General features: G+C 44.4%; 1 protein-coding gene across 1 annotated transcript; it reads right to left on the reverse strand.

The window, feature by feature from the left end:
* Positions 1-6: 6 nt before the first annotated feature.
* LOC129865114 (periodic tryptophan protein 1 homolog) lies at positions 7-8,268 on the reverse strand. The gene is made up of 15 exons (XM_055937607.1): positions 8,053-8,268; positions 7,633-7,691; positions 5,009-5,184; positions 4,771-4,856; positions 4,103-4,199; positions 2,961-3,068; positions 2,660-2,784; positions 2,485-2,552; positions 2,226-2,322; positions 2,013-2,074; positions 1,770-1,881; positions 1,568-1,658; positions 1,292-1,413; positions 1,047-1,152; positions 7-542 (listed from the first exon to the last, which is right to left on the reverse strand). The coding sequence occupies exons 1-15, from the start codon at positions 8,116-8,118 to the stop codon at positions 445-447; spliced, it is 1,473 nt and encodes a 490-aa protein (XP_055793582.1). The 5' UTR covers positions 8,119-8,268; the 3' UTR covers positions 7-444.
* Positions 8,269-13,658: the final 5,390 nt, after the last annotated feature.

Below are 13,658 nucleotides of genomic sequence, written 5' to 3' on the forward strand. Positions count from 1 at the left end.
CAGGAATGTCACTGACATAATACATTGTTTATTCTGGGTGGGGAGGAAAGGCCAAGATTAGCAAAGTCCTGCACAAATAATCATTGATGACACTAAACCAGATACCTGTGCCTTCAAAGTCACATTTCAATAGTTATTTCATTGATTGCTAGTCAAAAACAAATATCTATTGAATTATTTTGACATATACATTCAGATAAATATTGACCTTCCTTGTTGCAAAGACATTTTAGCTCACAAAACAAATATTTATGTGGCGCTTAACTATTAGGAGATCTGTTTTTGAAGAAAAGTTTGAAGAGAGAAAGTCCATCCACAGCTCTGGCAATGTTCTTGAAGTGCCTTCTTGGTCCCAGGTTGACAAAGTCTTTGGCTATGTGGATCTCTGTGTGTAAGTCCAAGGTGCCGCTTTATGTTGATTGGAAGTTGGTCCAGAGTGGCTCACTAGGAAAGCTCCATATCTGCTGTGGAGGAAGTGCTGCTGGATGCCTCAGGCGCTGTGGTTGCCACCAACCGCTCCCGATTGCCAAACACCTCAGCGACTGGAGACAACACGCAAAGAAAGTCAGTGAACATACTCGGTCACGTACACACAAACACACCATGTTGATAACCATCAGCTACTGATCTAACACCTCAGTGACCAAGCGGACACACAGATATCCAAACCCATGACTCTACTACCAAGCAGGAGAGATGACAGCTAAATAAACTTACAGTCAAAGCCCATAATAAATAGATGTTCAATACAGAGGGAGAGCGATACTATCCCTCTGTATTGAACAGGTAGTTGTTTGTAGCCACTGTGCTTCTACATCTGCATTGCTTGCTGTTTGGGGTTTTAGGCTGGGTTACAGTATAGCACTTAGACATCTGCTAATGTAAAAAGGGCTTTATAAATACATTTGGTTGATTAATTTAAAAAAGTGTGAAGGCCAGTTGTCATATTCTAAATATATATATTTTTCTGGAACAAAAAGAAAATACATGATAGACTCGGCTCCTTATCAAGCCTAGAGCAGAAGGTAATGAAATTGAAACTGTACCTGCTGCCACATCACTTATGTCCCAAACCCGCAGGCCATCCCTCTGTCCTCCAAATGCATATACAAAGGGCATGTCAGGACAGCACGCTGCACAGAACAGCACCCCCTATCAACAGAAAGGGAGCATTTCACCGCAACAGCCACATATACAGCACACATCCAAACATTCGCTGTTAGACAGAAACATGATGGAGCTTATTGCAATGACATGGCAATGATTACAGCGACAGAGAAACCATCGTTACCATTTTCATGTCCCGGGTGTGAACCAGATTTGGCTTGTTCCCCAAGATGTCCCAAATCTTGACATGTTTGTCTGCTGACGAGGTGACCAAGCATCCCCGGATCTGGCTGCTAAGGTCCAAGCCTACAGGGCCAGAGACAACTGACTTCAATTCTGTTCCCCTGACCTTGAATGCCATGTTTGTGTACCAGTACTCATCCAGTATTTTAACTTCTGAATATGAATGGGTAGGGGCTAGAGGAAGTAGGGGCAGAAATTAGCCTCTGACCACACCCACCTGACACCTCTCCATCATGTGCCCTTAGCGTAAACACTGGCTTGTCCGAGCGTGCGTCCAGACAGTAAACAAAGCCGTCCTCTGTGCTCGCCTAAAACACCGCCAAACATCAGTGAGAGTGGAAACAGGAAAGTGCACAGAGCATTTTCCATGTGAAAGTTAGCCAATATGCTATGTGAGAGGGGGCAAGAGGGCAGCTTACCAGGAAGTTGCAGGGCGAGAAGTGGTTCCAGGCGACCCTTTCCACCTGCCCGCTAAACCTCCAAGTGCGATGGCTGCTGTCCGGGCTGCGGCAGTCATACAGGATTGCCGACCTGGCCAGAGGAAGAAGACACCGGTTAAGACTTGTTAGTTTTGTACATTCACAATCCCGACCTCCTATATACAGGAGATGACAATTAATTTGACAATTTCAGAGGTTGTAACAAATTAAGATTGGACATACTTATCGTATGATCCTGATATCAGGGTCTGAGCTTCAAAGGGGTGGAACATCAACGTCTGAACCTAAAAGGGACTTGACTTTAATGTCTGAGATAAACATTACAAGTAAGCAGGCAAGGCTACATCCAAAATCAACTTCACATTGTATTTTTGTTTATTTACAGTAGGTCCATTATGGGAAGTTAAACAGGCTGTGATGACTGGATACACGTACCTTGTCAGTGTGTCTGCGCAGTGTTGTGGCCGGCTTACCCTGTGCCAGATCCCACAGGATCACGGTTTCGTCGGCTGACCCACTGGCCAAGACGTTGCTGTGGAAAAGAGAAGCAACACACAGAAACTCAGAGTAAAGGGTGGATGGTATGTTTGTGACAACACAAGTGACATTGTGATTGTGTGGTTACACTGACATGAGTGGAAAGGTCTGGGGCTAGGGGTCAGGGGTAACGGGGACAACTCTCAATATGACTCACCGGACCAGTTTGTTCCAGGATAAGTCCAGTACAGCGTCTGTATGACCTTCCACTGGCTCTGCTGCAGCCTAAAATCTCAAATTGCATGTTAGGATACGGGCCATAGTGAGGAGACACCAACACCATAAACATAACAGTAGAAACTACCACATCCAAGTCCTTGTGGGAAGATGACCTTTTTGCTTTTCTTTTTCGAGGCCTTCTTGCTCCCCAGGGTGAAGGCAGGCTCTAGGCAGTCCACCACATCCAGGTCCCACACGTCGATCTGCGGTGTCATGTTACCTATAGCCGCATAATTGCCTGTACAAACGGATGGAGTTAATGTGAAGATAAAAAAAAAAAAACATGTTATACACTGAGAAAACACTGAAATTAATGTCCATTTCGCAGTCGGGTTGTGATAAACTGCTGTTTGAGCTTAACTCAAAGTCAAATCTGAGAATCCATTCAACACTATAAAAAGTGAATTCACTCACCTGTGCCTTCTGGACTAGGGTCAAAGTTAAGCCACTCCACACACAGTGGATAGGCTGCCAGGAGTATGTCATGGTGAACATACAGGGATTCCTCCTCGGAGTTGTATACTGCGCAGAGGCAAATAAATACATTAATTAAAACCTTTGTTTTTACACTGGCATGTACACGGAGTATACCAAATGTTAGGAAATCTTCATAATATTGAGTTGCAACCCCCCCCCCCCTTTCCCTCAGAACAGACTCAATTCGTCGGGGCATGGACACTGCAAGGTTTCAAAAGTATTCCACAGGGAAATTGGCTGGATGTCCTTTGGGTGATGGACCATTCTTCATACACACGGGAAACTGTTCATGAAAAACCCAGCAGCGTTGCAGTTTGACACAAACCATTGCGCCTGGCACCTGCTACCATACCCCGTACAAAGGCATTTCAATATTTTGTCTTGCCCATTCAACCTCTGATTGGCACATATACACAATCCATGTCCCAAGGTTTAAAAATCCTTCTTTTTTATTTATTTTTATTTTATCCCCTTTTCTCCCCAATTTTCGTGGTATCCAATCGCTAGTAATTACTATCTTGTCTCATCGCTACAACTCCCGTACAGGCTCGGGAGAGACGAAGGTCGAAAGCCATGCATCCTCCGAGGCACAACCCAACCAAGCCGCACTGCTTCTTTAACACAGCGCGCCTCCAACCCGGAAGCCAGCCGCACCAATGTGTCGGAGGAAACACCGTGCACCTGGCCCCCTTGGTTAGCGCGCACTGCGCCCAGCCGCCACAGGAGTCGCTGGAGCGCGATGAAACAAGGAAATCCCTACCGGCCAAACCCTCCCTAACCCGGACGACGCTAGCCCAATTGTGCGTCGCCCCACGGACCTCCCGGTCGCGGCCGGCTGCGACAGAGCCTGTAAAAATCCTTCTTTAACCCGTCTCCTCCATCTACACTGATTGAAGTGGATTTGACGTCAGATGAAAGCTATGATCGCTTGTTTGACAGTCTGTCATGGAAAGAGCATGTTTTGTACACTCACTATGTCTACACTGATTCTATTTGATGCTGTGAAGCAGGAGTTTTACACAAGTAAGTCTAAGCTGAGAGTCAAATTGCCAGTTAGAACAACAGTCTCTGTAACTCACCGTGAATCTCCAGGTTGCAGCAGTCCTTCTCTGCTCTGCCTGAAATGATGAGGTTATCATTGGGCTTGATTTGAAAGTCCTCTCGCTCATACTGGTCCTGAGACACAAAGAAAAGATAACTAAGTCTGAACGACACAGAATTACCAGAAATGAAGAGCTGGGACGATAAACCGAAAATGATCGACACCAACCACTTATCGCAGGCATTTTGCTGATATCGTTTATTACGATAAGTAGCCTACTACTACTAGTAGTAGTAGTTTAAAGGATAATAAAAAATTAATAAACTGTGGTGCACATTATAAACTTATTGTTTCTATTTATCGGTATTGCATCAATTAGGTAATTTGTCACAATATGGATTTTTTGCAAGCCCTAAGTGGCAGGTAGCCTAGCAGTTAGAGGGTTGGGCCAGTAACCAAAAGGTCGCTGGATCGAATACCCGAGCAGACATGGTGAAAGATCTATCGATGGCCCTTAAGCAAGGCACTTGACCCCAATTTGTACTACTATGGCTGACCCTGTAAAACATCACATTTTACTGCACCTATCCGGTGTGCGACAAAACATATTTTATGTGATATGCTTGGCATGCACTACTAGTTGGTACCAAACCAGACTGGTGAGATGTTTCATCACTCTGAACTGGCACATAGCCCTGGACTCACTGTGTCTTTGATGGTAATGTGAGGATCCTCCTCGTTGGTGCTGAACACTGTGAGGCCGGCAAGGCTGTCACCAAGGTTGGCAGTCACTGTACCAGAAAAAAAAGATGAACAGTAAGAGAGTTATTTATGAAAAAAACAAACAGTGATTAACACAGTCCTCATGGCATATTAATAAACAGATAACCCATGAATTTAAGATCAGACATAATCTGAGAGCAGATGCAGAAACTATATTTACCCTCGTCCTCCTCGTCATATCTATCCAAACCATACTCTGCTAGTTCATCAGCTTCTTCCCTTCCTGCTTCATTTTCATCTTGCTCTGGCTCCTGTCCCTGAACAGCTTCTGCCTCGTCACTCTGTTCCTGCCCGCTGGCCATGCCTTCATCCTCCTCCTCTTCACCTATGCGTTCACTGAGTAAACACAAATAAACTCAGCAAAAAAAGAAACTTCCCTTTTTCAGGACCCTGTCTTCCAAAGATAATTCGTAAAAATCCAAATAACTTCACAGATCTTCATTGTAAAGGGTTTAAACACGGTTTCCCATGCTTGTTCAATGAACCATAAACAATTAATGAACATGCACCTGTGGAACGGTCGTTAAGACACTAAAAGCTTACAGACGGTAGGCAATTAAGGTCACAGTTATGAAAACTTAGGACACTAGAGGCCTTTCTACTGACTGAAAAACACCAAAAGAAAGATGCCCAGGGTCCCTGCTCATCTGAGTGAACGTGCCTAACACGGAACCCAAACCGGCTGCGCACGTGTGCCATCGTGCATACATTTATTTTGTCCACCCACACCAAAGATCACGATACGCAGGTTAAAATATCAAAACAAACTCTGAACCAATTACATTAATTTGGGGACAGGTCGAAAAGCATTAAACATTTATGGCAATTCAGTTAGCTAGCTAATTTGTCCTATTTAGCTAGCTTGCTGTTGCTAGTTAATTTGTTCTGGGATATAAAAATTGAGTTGTTATTTTACCTGAAAAGCAATTAATCCACCCATAAAAACGGTCAAAGGAATCATTTCTAGTCATTTCTCCTCCTTCTAGGCTTTAAATTGCGATTGGCAACTTTCATAAATTAGGTGCATTACCGCCACTGACCTCGTTCGTCTTTCAGTCACCCATGTGGGTATAACCAATGAGGAGATGGCACGTGGGTACCTTCTTCTATAAACCAATGAGGAGATGGGAGAGGCAGGACTTGCCTCGCAATCTGCATCACAAATAGAACGGACTTCTATTTTAGCTCTTGGCAACGCAGACGCTCATTGGCGCGCGTGAGCAGTGGGTGTAATAATTGAATAATATAGATTTCTAAATTCATTTTGCAACGCTCGCGCATGAGAGTGGTGTAGTTAGCCTGTTAGGCATGCTGCAAGGAGGCATGAGGACTGCAGATGTGGCCAGGGCAACAAATTGCAATGTCCGTACTGCGAGACGCCTAAGACAGAGCTCTAGAGAGACAGGACGAACAGCTGATAGTCCTTGCAGTGGCAGACCACGTGTAACAACACCTGCACAGGATCGTTACATCCGAACATCACACCTGCGGGACAGGTACAGGATGGCAACAACAACTCCCTGACTTACACCAGGAACGCAATCCCTCCATCAGTGCTCAGACTATCCGCAATAGGCTGAGAGAGGCTGGACTGAAGGCTTGTAGGCCCTTTGTAAGGCAGGCCCTCACCAGACATCGCCGGCAACAACGTCACCTATGGGCACAAACCCACCGTCGATGGACCAGATAGGACTGGCAAAAAGTGCTCTTCACTGACGAGTCGCGGTTTTGTCTCACCAGGGGTGATGGTCGGACTTGCGTTTATCGTCAAAGGAATGAGCATTACAACGAGGCCTGTACTCTGGAGCGAGATCGATTTGGAGATGGAGGGTCCGCTATGGTCTGGGGTGTCAGCATCATCGGACTGAGCTTGTTGTCATTACAGGCAATCTCAACCCTGTGCGTTACAGGGAAGACATCCTCCTCCCTCATGTGGTACCCTTCCTGCAGGCTCAACCTGACATGACAATGTCACCAGCCATACTGCTCGTTCTGTGCGTAATTTCCTGCAAGACAGGAATGTCAGTGTTCTGCCATGACCAGCGAAGAGCCCGGATCTCAATCCCATTGAGCACACCTGGGACCTGTTGAATCAGAGGGTGAGGGCTAGGGCCATTCCCCCCAGAATTTCTGGGAAATTGCAGGTGCCTTGGTGGAAAAGTAGGGTAACATCTCACTGCAAGAACAGGCAAATCTGGTGCAGTCCATGAGGAGATGCACTGCAGTACTTAATGCAGCTGGTGGCCACACCAGATACTGACTTACTTTTGATTTTGACCCCCCCTCCCCCTTGTTCAGGGACACATTATTCCATTTGTTAGTCACATGTCTGTGGAACTTGTTCAGTTTATGTCTCAGTTGTTGAATCTTGTTATGTTCATACAAATATTTACACGTTAAGTTTGCTGAAAATAAATGCAGTTGACAGTGAGGACGTTTTTCCCCCCCCCCGAGTTTACATTGACACAAATACATTAATTGCTAATCCTGAACAAGAGTTCAAAGAAATCACCATTTATAATGTTGGGGTCAATTACATTTTTAACTCGTTTGATTTGATGAAACCCCCACCATTGAGGAAATTATTTCTGAGTCACTCATTATTTATGGACCCGCGACATATTTCAAACATTTAGCTACACATCTCAATTAATATCCTATATTGACTGAGTTTGAATAGCAGTTTCAGTCTCATAGTCCCACTCAGGTCAGTGTTCTTTTCTGAAGCCCTCCAAATAAACAAAAAAAGTTATGCCAAGTAAGTCATCCAAAAACTCCACCAACCCCAATTGTTCTTTTGCCTCTGCTATAATGTGTTGCAATTCTTCTTTGCTCAACTCCACCTGTAACAATGTGGCAACAAGTTAAAACAGACATTACCTAGCTGTTGCCATTCATTTTATTTGCATGAATTATTATAAATGCTGTAACTACAACATAACGTATTAACTAGCTTGCTATCTGGGGTGTATTCATTAATCGAATTCCGTTGCAAAAAGTTTTGCAACTGAAACCTTTTACTCCGAATAATACGTTGCAACAAAACGAGAGTTTCTATTGGCCAAATTATGGTAAGTCCCTCCCCGTTTCGTTCGCATCAGTTAGGTTCCTAGAGTAAACGGTTTCCGTTTTGCAACGGAATCCGACTAATGAAAACACCACAGAAGAATTTCTATCTTGTTGGCAATTTAGCTAGCTTCTTACCTCATCTGGTGTTTCCTTCGAAACGCCACGCTTTACCCAACCAACACAAGTGATTTGAGAACTCATTATTGACAACGTTCTAGTAACAACATTCAATGTAATGTACAACTCTAAAGTGTTCAAAACCACTTTGTAAAGATCCAAAAGTTACATACAAATTGCACGCATTGACATGCGAGTTGGGTCTTATACTGTCTAGAAAGGCAGTGTCGTAGACTGATGACGTTAACGGAGGGGGGGGGGGGGTCCCTTGTTCTTCTTCTTTGAGTTTTTATTGGCTGATCGCAACCAAATAACAGGTGCATACACCGCTACTTACAGTACTGGACTGTGAGACCGGTCACGACCAGTCTATACCACTATATCCAAATCAAATTGTATTAGTCACATACAAGTGTTTAGAAAATGTTATTGCGGGTGTAGCGAAACGCGTGTGTTTCTAGCTTCGACAGTGCAGTAATATCTAACAAGTAATATCTTGTTAGATAATTTCACAACATATACACAATACACACAAATCTAGTAAAGGAATGGAATTAAGAATATATAAATATATGTGCGAGTAATGCCAGAGCGACATAGACTTAGATACAGTAGAATAGTATAGAATATAGTATACAGTCGTGGCAAAAGTTTTGAGAATGACACAAATATACATTTTCACAAAGTCTGCTGCCTCAGTTTGTATGATGGCAATTTGCATATACTCCAGAATGTTATGAAGAGTGATCAGATGAATTTCAATTAATTGCAAAGTCCCTCTTTGCCATGCAAATGAACTGAATCCCCCCAAAAACATTCCCACTGCATTTCAGCTCTGCCACAAAAGGACCAGCTGACAGTGATTCTCTCATTAACACAGGTGTGAGTGTTGATGAGGACAGGGCTGGAGATCACTCTGTCATGCTGATTGAGGTCAAATAACAGACAGGAAGCTTCAAAAGGAGGGTGGTGTTTGGAATCATTATTCTTCCTCTGTCAAACATGGTTACCTGCAAGAAAACACCTGCCATCATCATTGCTTTGCACAAAAATGGCTTCACAGGCAAGGATATTGCTGCCAGTAAGATTGCACCTAAATCAACCATTTATCGGATCATCAAGAACTTCAAGGAGAGCGGTTCAATTGTTGTGAAGAAGGCTTCAGGGCGCCCAAGAAAGTCCAGCAAGCGCCAGGACCGTCTCCTAAAGTTGATTCAGCTGCGGGATCGGGGCACCACCAGTACAGAGCTTGCTCAGGAATGGCAGCAGGCAGGTGTGAGTGCATCTGCACGCACAGTGAGGTGAAGACTTTTGGAGGATGGCCTGGTGTCAAGAAGGGCAGCAAAGAAGCCACTTCTCTCCAGGAAAAACATCAGGGACAGACTGATATTCTGCAAAAGGTACAGGGATTGGACTGCTGAGGACTGGGGTAAAGTCATTTTCTCTGATGAATCCCCTTTCCGATTGTTTGGGTCAAAATGCTTGTCCGGAGAAGACAAGGTGAGCGCTACCATCAGTCCTGTGTCATGCCAACAGTAAAGCATCCTGAGACCATTCATGTGTGGGGTTGTTTCTCAGCCAAGGGCGTGGGCTCACTCATTATTTTGCCTCAGAACACAGTCATGAATAAAGAATGGTACCAACACATCCTCCAAGAGCAACTTCTCCCAACCATCCAGGAACAGTTTTGTGTCGAACAATGCCTTTTCCAGCATGATGGAGCACCTTGCCATAAGGCAAAAGTGATAACTAAGTGGCTCGGGGAACAAAACATCAATATTTTGGATCCATGGCCAGGAAACTCCCCAGACCTTAATCCCATTGAGAACTTGTGGTCGATCCTCAAGAGGCGGGTGGACAAACAAAAACCCACAAAGCATTGATTATGCAAGAATGGGCTGCCATCAGTCAGGGTGTGGCCCAGAAGTTAATTGTCAGCATGCCAGGGCGGATTGCAGAGGTCTTGAAAAAGAAGGGTCAACACTGCAAATATTGACTCTTTGCATCAACTTCATGTAATTGTCAATAAAAGCCTTTGACAGTTATGAAATGCTTGTAATTATACTTCAGTATTCCATAGTAACATCTGACAAAAATATCTAAAGACACTGAGGCAGCAAACTTTGTGGAAATTAATATTTGTGTCATTCTCAAAACTTTTGGCCACAACTGCATACATATGAGATGAGTAACGCAAGATATGTAGACATTATTAAAGTGCAACTTGGGTTATGTGCCTTCCTCAAGGGCACAGCGACAGACAGCTCCGATGCTCGTCGGATGTGGCAGGGCTTGCAAACTATTACAGACTACAAAGGGAAGCACAGACGCGAGCTGCCCAGTGACACAAGCATGCCAGACAAGCTAAATTACTTCTATGCACACTTTGAGGCAAATAACACTGAAACATGCATGAGAGCATCAGCTGTTCCAGACGACTGTGTGATCACGCTCTCCGTAGCCAATGTGAGTAAGACCTTTAAACAGGTCAACATTCACAAGGCCGCAGGGCCAAACAAATTACCAGGATGTATACTCCGAGCATGCGCTGACCAACTGGCAAGTGCCTTCACTGACATTTTCAACCTCTCCCTGTCTGAGTCTGTAATACCAACATGTTTCAAGCAGACCACCATAGTGCCTGTGCCCAAGAACACTAAGGTAACCTGCCTAAATGACTACCAACACGTAGCACTCACGTCTGTAGCCATGAAGTGCTTTGAAAGGCTGGTCATGGCTCACATCAATACCATTATCCCAGAAACCCTAGACCCACACCAATTTGCATACCTCCCCAACAGATCCACATATGATGCAATCTCTATTGCACTCCACACTGCCCTGTCACACCTGGACAAAAGGTACACCTATGTGAGAATGCTATTCATTGACTACAGCTCAGCGTTCAACACCATAGTGCCCTCAAGCTCACCACTAAGCTAAGGACCCTGGGACTAAACACCTCCCTCTGCATCTGGATCCTCGAACTCCTGACGGGCCGCCCCCAGGTGGTAAGGGCAGGTAACAACACATCCGCCACGCTGATCCGCAACACAGGGGCCCCTCAGGGGTGCGTGCTCAGTCCCCTCCTGCACTCCCTGTTCACTCATGACTGTCGCATGGCCAGGCACGACTCCAACCCCATCATTAAATTTGCCGATGAGACAACAGTTGTAGGCCTGATCACAGACAACGATGAGACAGCCTTTAGGGAGGAGGTCAGAGACCTGGCCGTGTGGTGCCAGGACAACAACCTCTGTCTCAACGTGATCAAGACAAAGGAGATAATTGTGGACTACAGAAAAAGGAGGACCGAGCACGCCCCCATTCTCATCGACGGGGCTGGAGTGAAGCAGGTTTAGAGCTTCAAGTTCCTTGGTGTCCACTTCACCAACAAACTATCATGGTCCAATTACAAAAAGTTGTGAAGAGGGCATGACAAAACCTATTCCTCCTCAGACTGAAAGATGTGGCATGGGTCCTCAGATCCTCAAAAAGTTATACAGCTACGCCATCGAGAGCATCCTGACTGGTTGCATCACTGCCTGGTATGGCAACTGCTCGGCCTCTGACCGCAAGGCACTACAGAGCGTAGTGTGTACGGCCCAGTACATCACTGGGGCCAAGCTTCCTGCCATCCAAGACCCTTTATATCAGGCGGTGTCAGAGGAAAACCCTAAAAATGGTCAGACTCCAGCCACCCTAGTCATAGACTGTTCTCTCTGCTACCGCACGGAAAGCGTTACCGGAGCTCCAAGTCTGGGTCAAAGAGGCTTCTACACCGCTTCTACCCCCAAGCCATAAGACTCCTGAACAACTAATCAAATGGCTACCCAGGCTATTTGCATTGCCCCACCCCCCTTTTACGCTGCTGATACTCTCTGTTTATTATCTATGCATAGTCACTTTAATAACTCTACCTACATTACATATTACCTCAATTACCTCGACTAACCGGTGCCAACGCATATTGACTCTGTACAGGTACCTCCTGTACATAACCTCACTATTGTTATTTTACTGCTGCTCTTTAATTATTTATTACTTTAATTTCTTATTTTTTGCTTATCTAATTTTTTTTACTTAACAGGTATTTTTCTTAAAACTGCATTGTTGGTTAAGGGCTTGTACTGTAAGTAAGCATTTCACTGTAAGGTCTACACTTGTTGTATTCCGCGCATGTGACAAATCAAATTTGATTTGATTAGTGTTCCATTTATTAAAGTGGCTAGTGATTTCAAGCTAGTGAATTCAATATCCTCTTAATAACGAACCTTGAACAAAACTCCAAAGCTGTACTCTTTCAGTCAGATTTAAATGTATATTCAGATCCCTACACAAGCTCGGGAACCTCGGAGGGGGGAACCTCTTCATTCAGTATTTCCTGTAATATTTCTGCTGTAAAGTCCTGGAGATTCAGAAATCTGTTTGCCGCCTTCACAATGATGTCTAACTTCTTACATGTTTTATGAGTTTGACTAGTGCAATGTATCACTTGCGCTATAAACGCAACAAAGTGCACCTTCTTCACTGTCGGGATCCTTCTCCTGCATGGCATTCACTGCAGACTGTCAGACATCTGCTACCATCTCATGTCTACTCACTCCTTCACACCGGGGTGTTCAATCATTTGCCTGAACAAAAGACTGTGTTGATTACTACCAGAGAGGAAGATGTGAAGCGAGAGGTTTTACTCTGCCCAAAATCTGTCCATGAAAACAATCTAACGACGTGAGGAATTTTTGCATGGAGGTCAATGAGTGTCGAATTTGTTCAACAAAAAATCGAATTGCTAATTTGCTACGTAAGGCTTATTTGATGGAATAAAAGTGTCATAATGGTTAGGTTGTTATGAATGCAACGATTTAAGTGGACAGACGTGGCATTTCGGTAACTTTGACAAAAAAAAACTTTATATCTGAGGTTCTTTTTCATTTTAAATTGAACCTTTATTTAACTAGGCAAGTCAGTTAACAACAAATTCTTAGTTACAATGACGGCCTACCACGGCCAAACCCTAACCCAGACGACACTAGGCCAATTGTGCGCTGCTCTATGGGACTTCTAATCACTGCCGGTTGTAACACAGCCTGAAATCAAACCTGGGTCTGTAGTGACGCCTCTAGCATTGAGATGCAGTGCCTAAGACCGCTGCGCCACTCGGGAGCCCTGTTGTCATAGCGATAGATATAGGACTCATCATGGATATAACACGTTTTAGCATGGACATTGCCATCGAAGGCTTCCACCATTTTAAAGTAGTCAACTGGTTGGGGATTCCTATGAGTTAGTAGAAATCAGCCAAAGAAGAAGAAAACAAACTACTTTAAAATGCAGTCAAAGACGCTATAATGGCACAGATGCAAAGATGAGTCCTCTATCTATTTCTATTGCCTGTTGTTCACAGCATATCTGCCCTCTCATTGGATAGAATGGTCCCACCTGATCTCCCCTCCTCCCATCCGCCTTCCATATTTGAGGACACGTATTTCCATTGTTAAAGCGGTCACTTGACTATCTTGTCAATATGATAGACAATCTTTGTTACTAGATAACATTTGAGTCCAAAAGCAAACAAACATCAGTCATAAGACTGTCGGGGCAATGGCAGACACAACACAGCA

Source organism: Salvelinus fontinalis, chromosome 11, assembly GCF_029448725.1.
Source record: "Salvelinus fontinalis isolate EN_2023a chromosome 11, ASM2944872v1, whole genome shotgun sequence".
NCBI classification, from domain to species: domain Eukaryota; kingdom Metazoa; phylum Chordata; class Actinopteri; order Salmoniformes; family Salmonidae; genus Salvelinus; species Salvelinus fontinalis.

What these genes read in the sequence shown, in the direction of transcription:
- LOC129865114 (XM_055937607.1), bottom strand. Translation starts at nt 8,118, where the DNA reads ATGAGTTCTCAAATCACTTGTGTTGGTTGGGTAAAGCGTGGCGTTTCG. An exon ending in TCCTGGAACAAACTGGTCCG is followed by an intron (nt 2,323 to 2,484) that starts GTGAGTCATATT and finishes TCTTTTCCACAG; the next exon opens with CAACGTCTTGGCCAGTGGGT. An exon ending in ACACCCGGGACATGAAAATG is followed by an intron (nt 1,153 to 1,291) that starts GTAACGATGGTT and finishes TTCTGTTGATAG; the next exon opens with GGGGTGCTGTTCTGTGCAGC.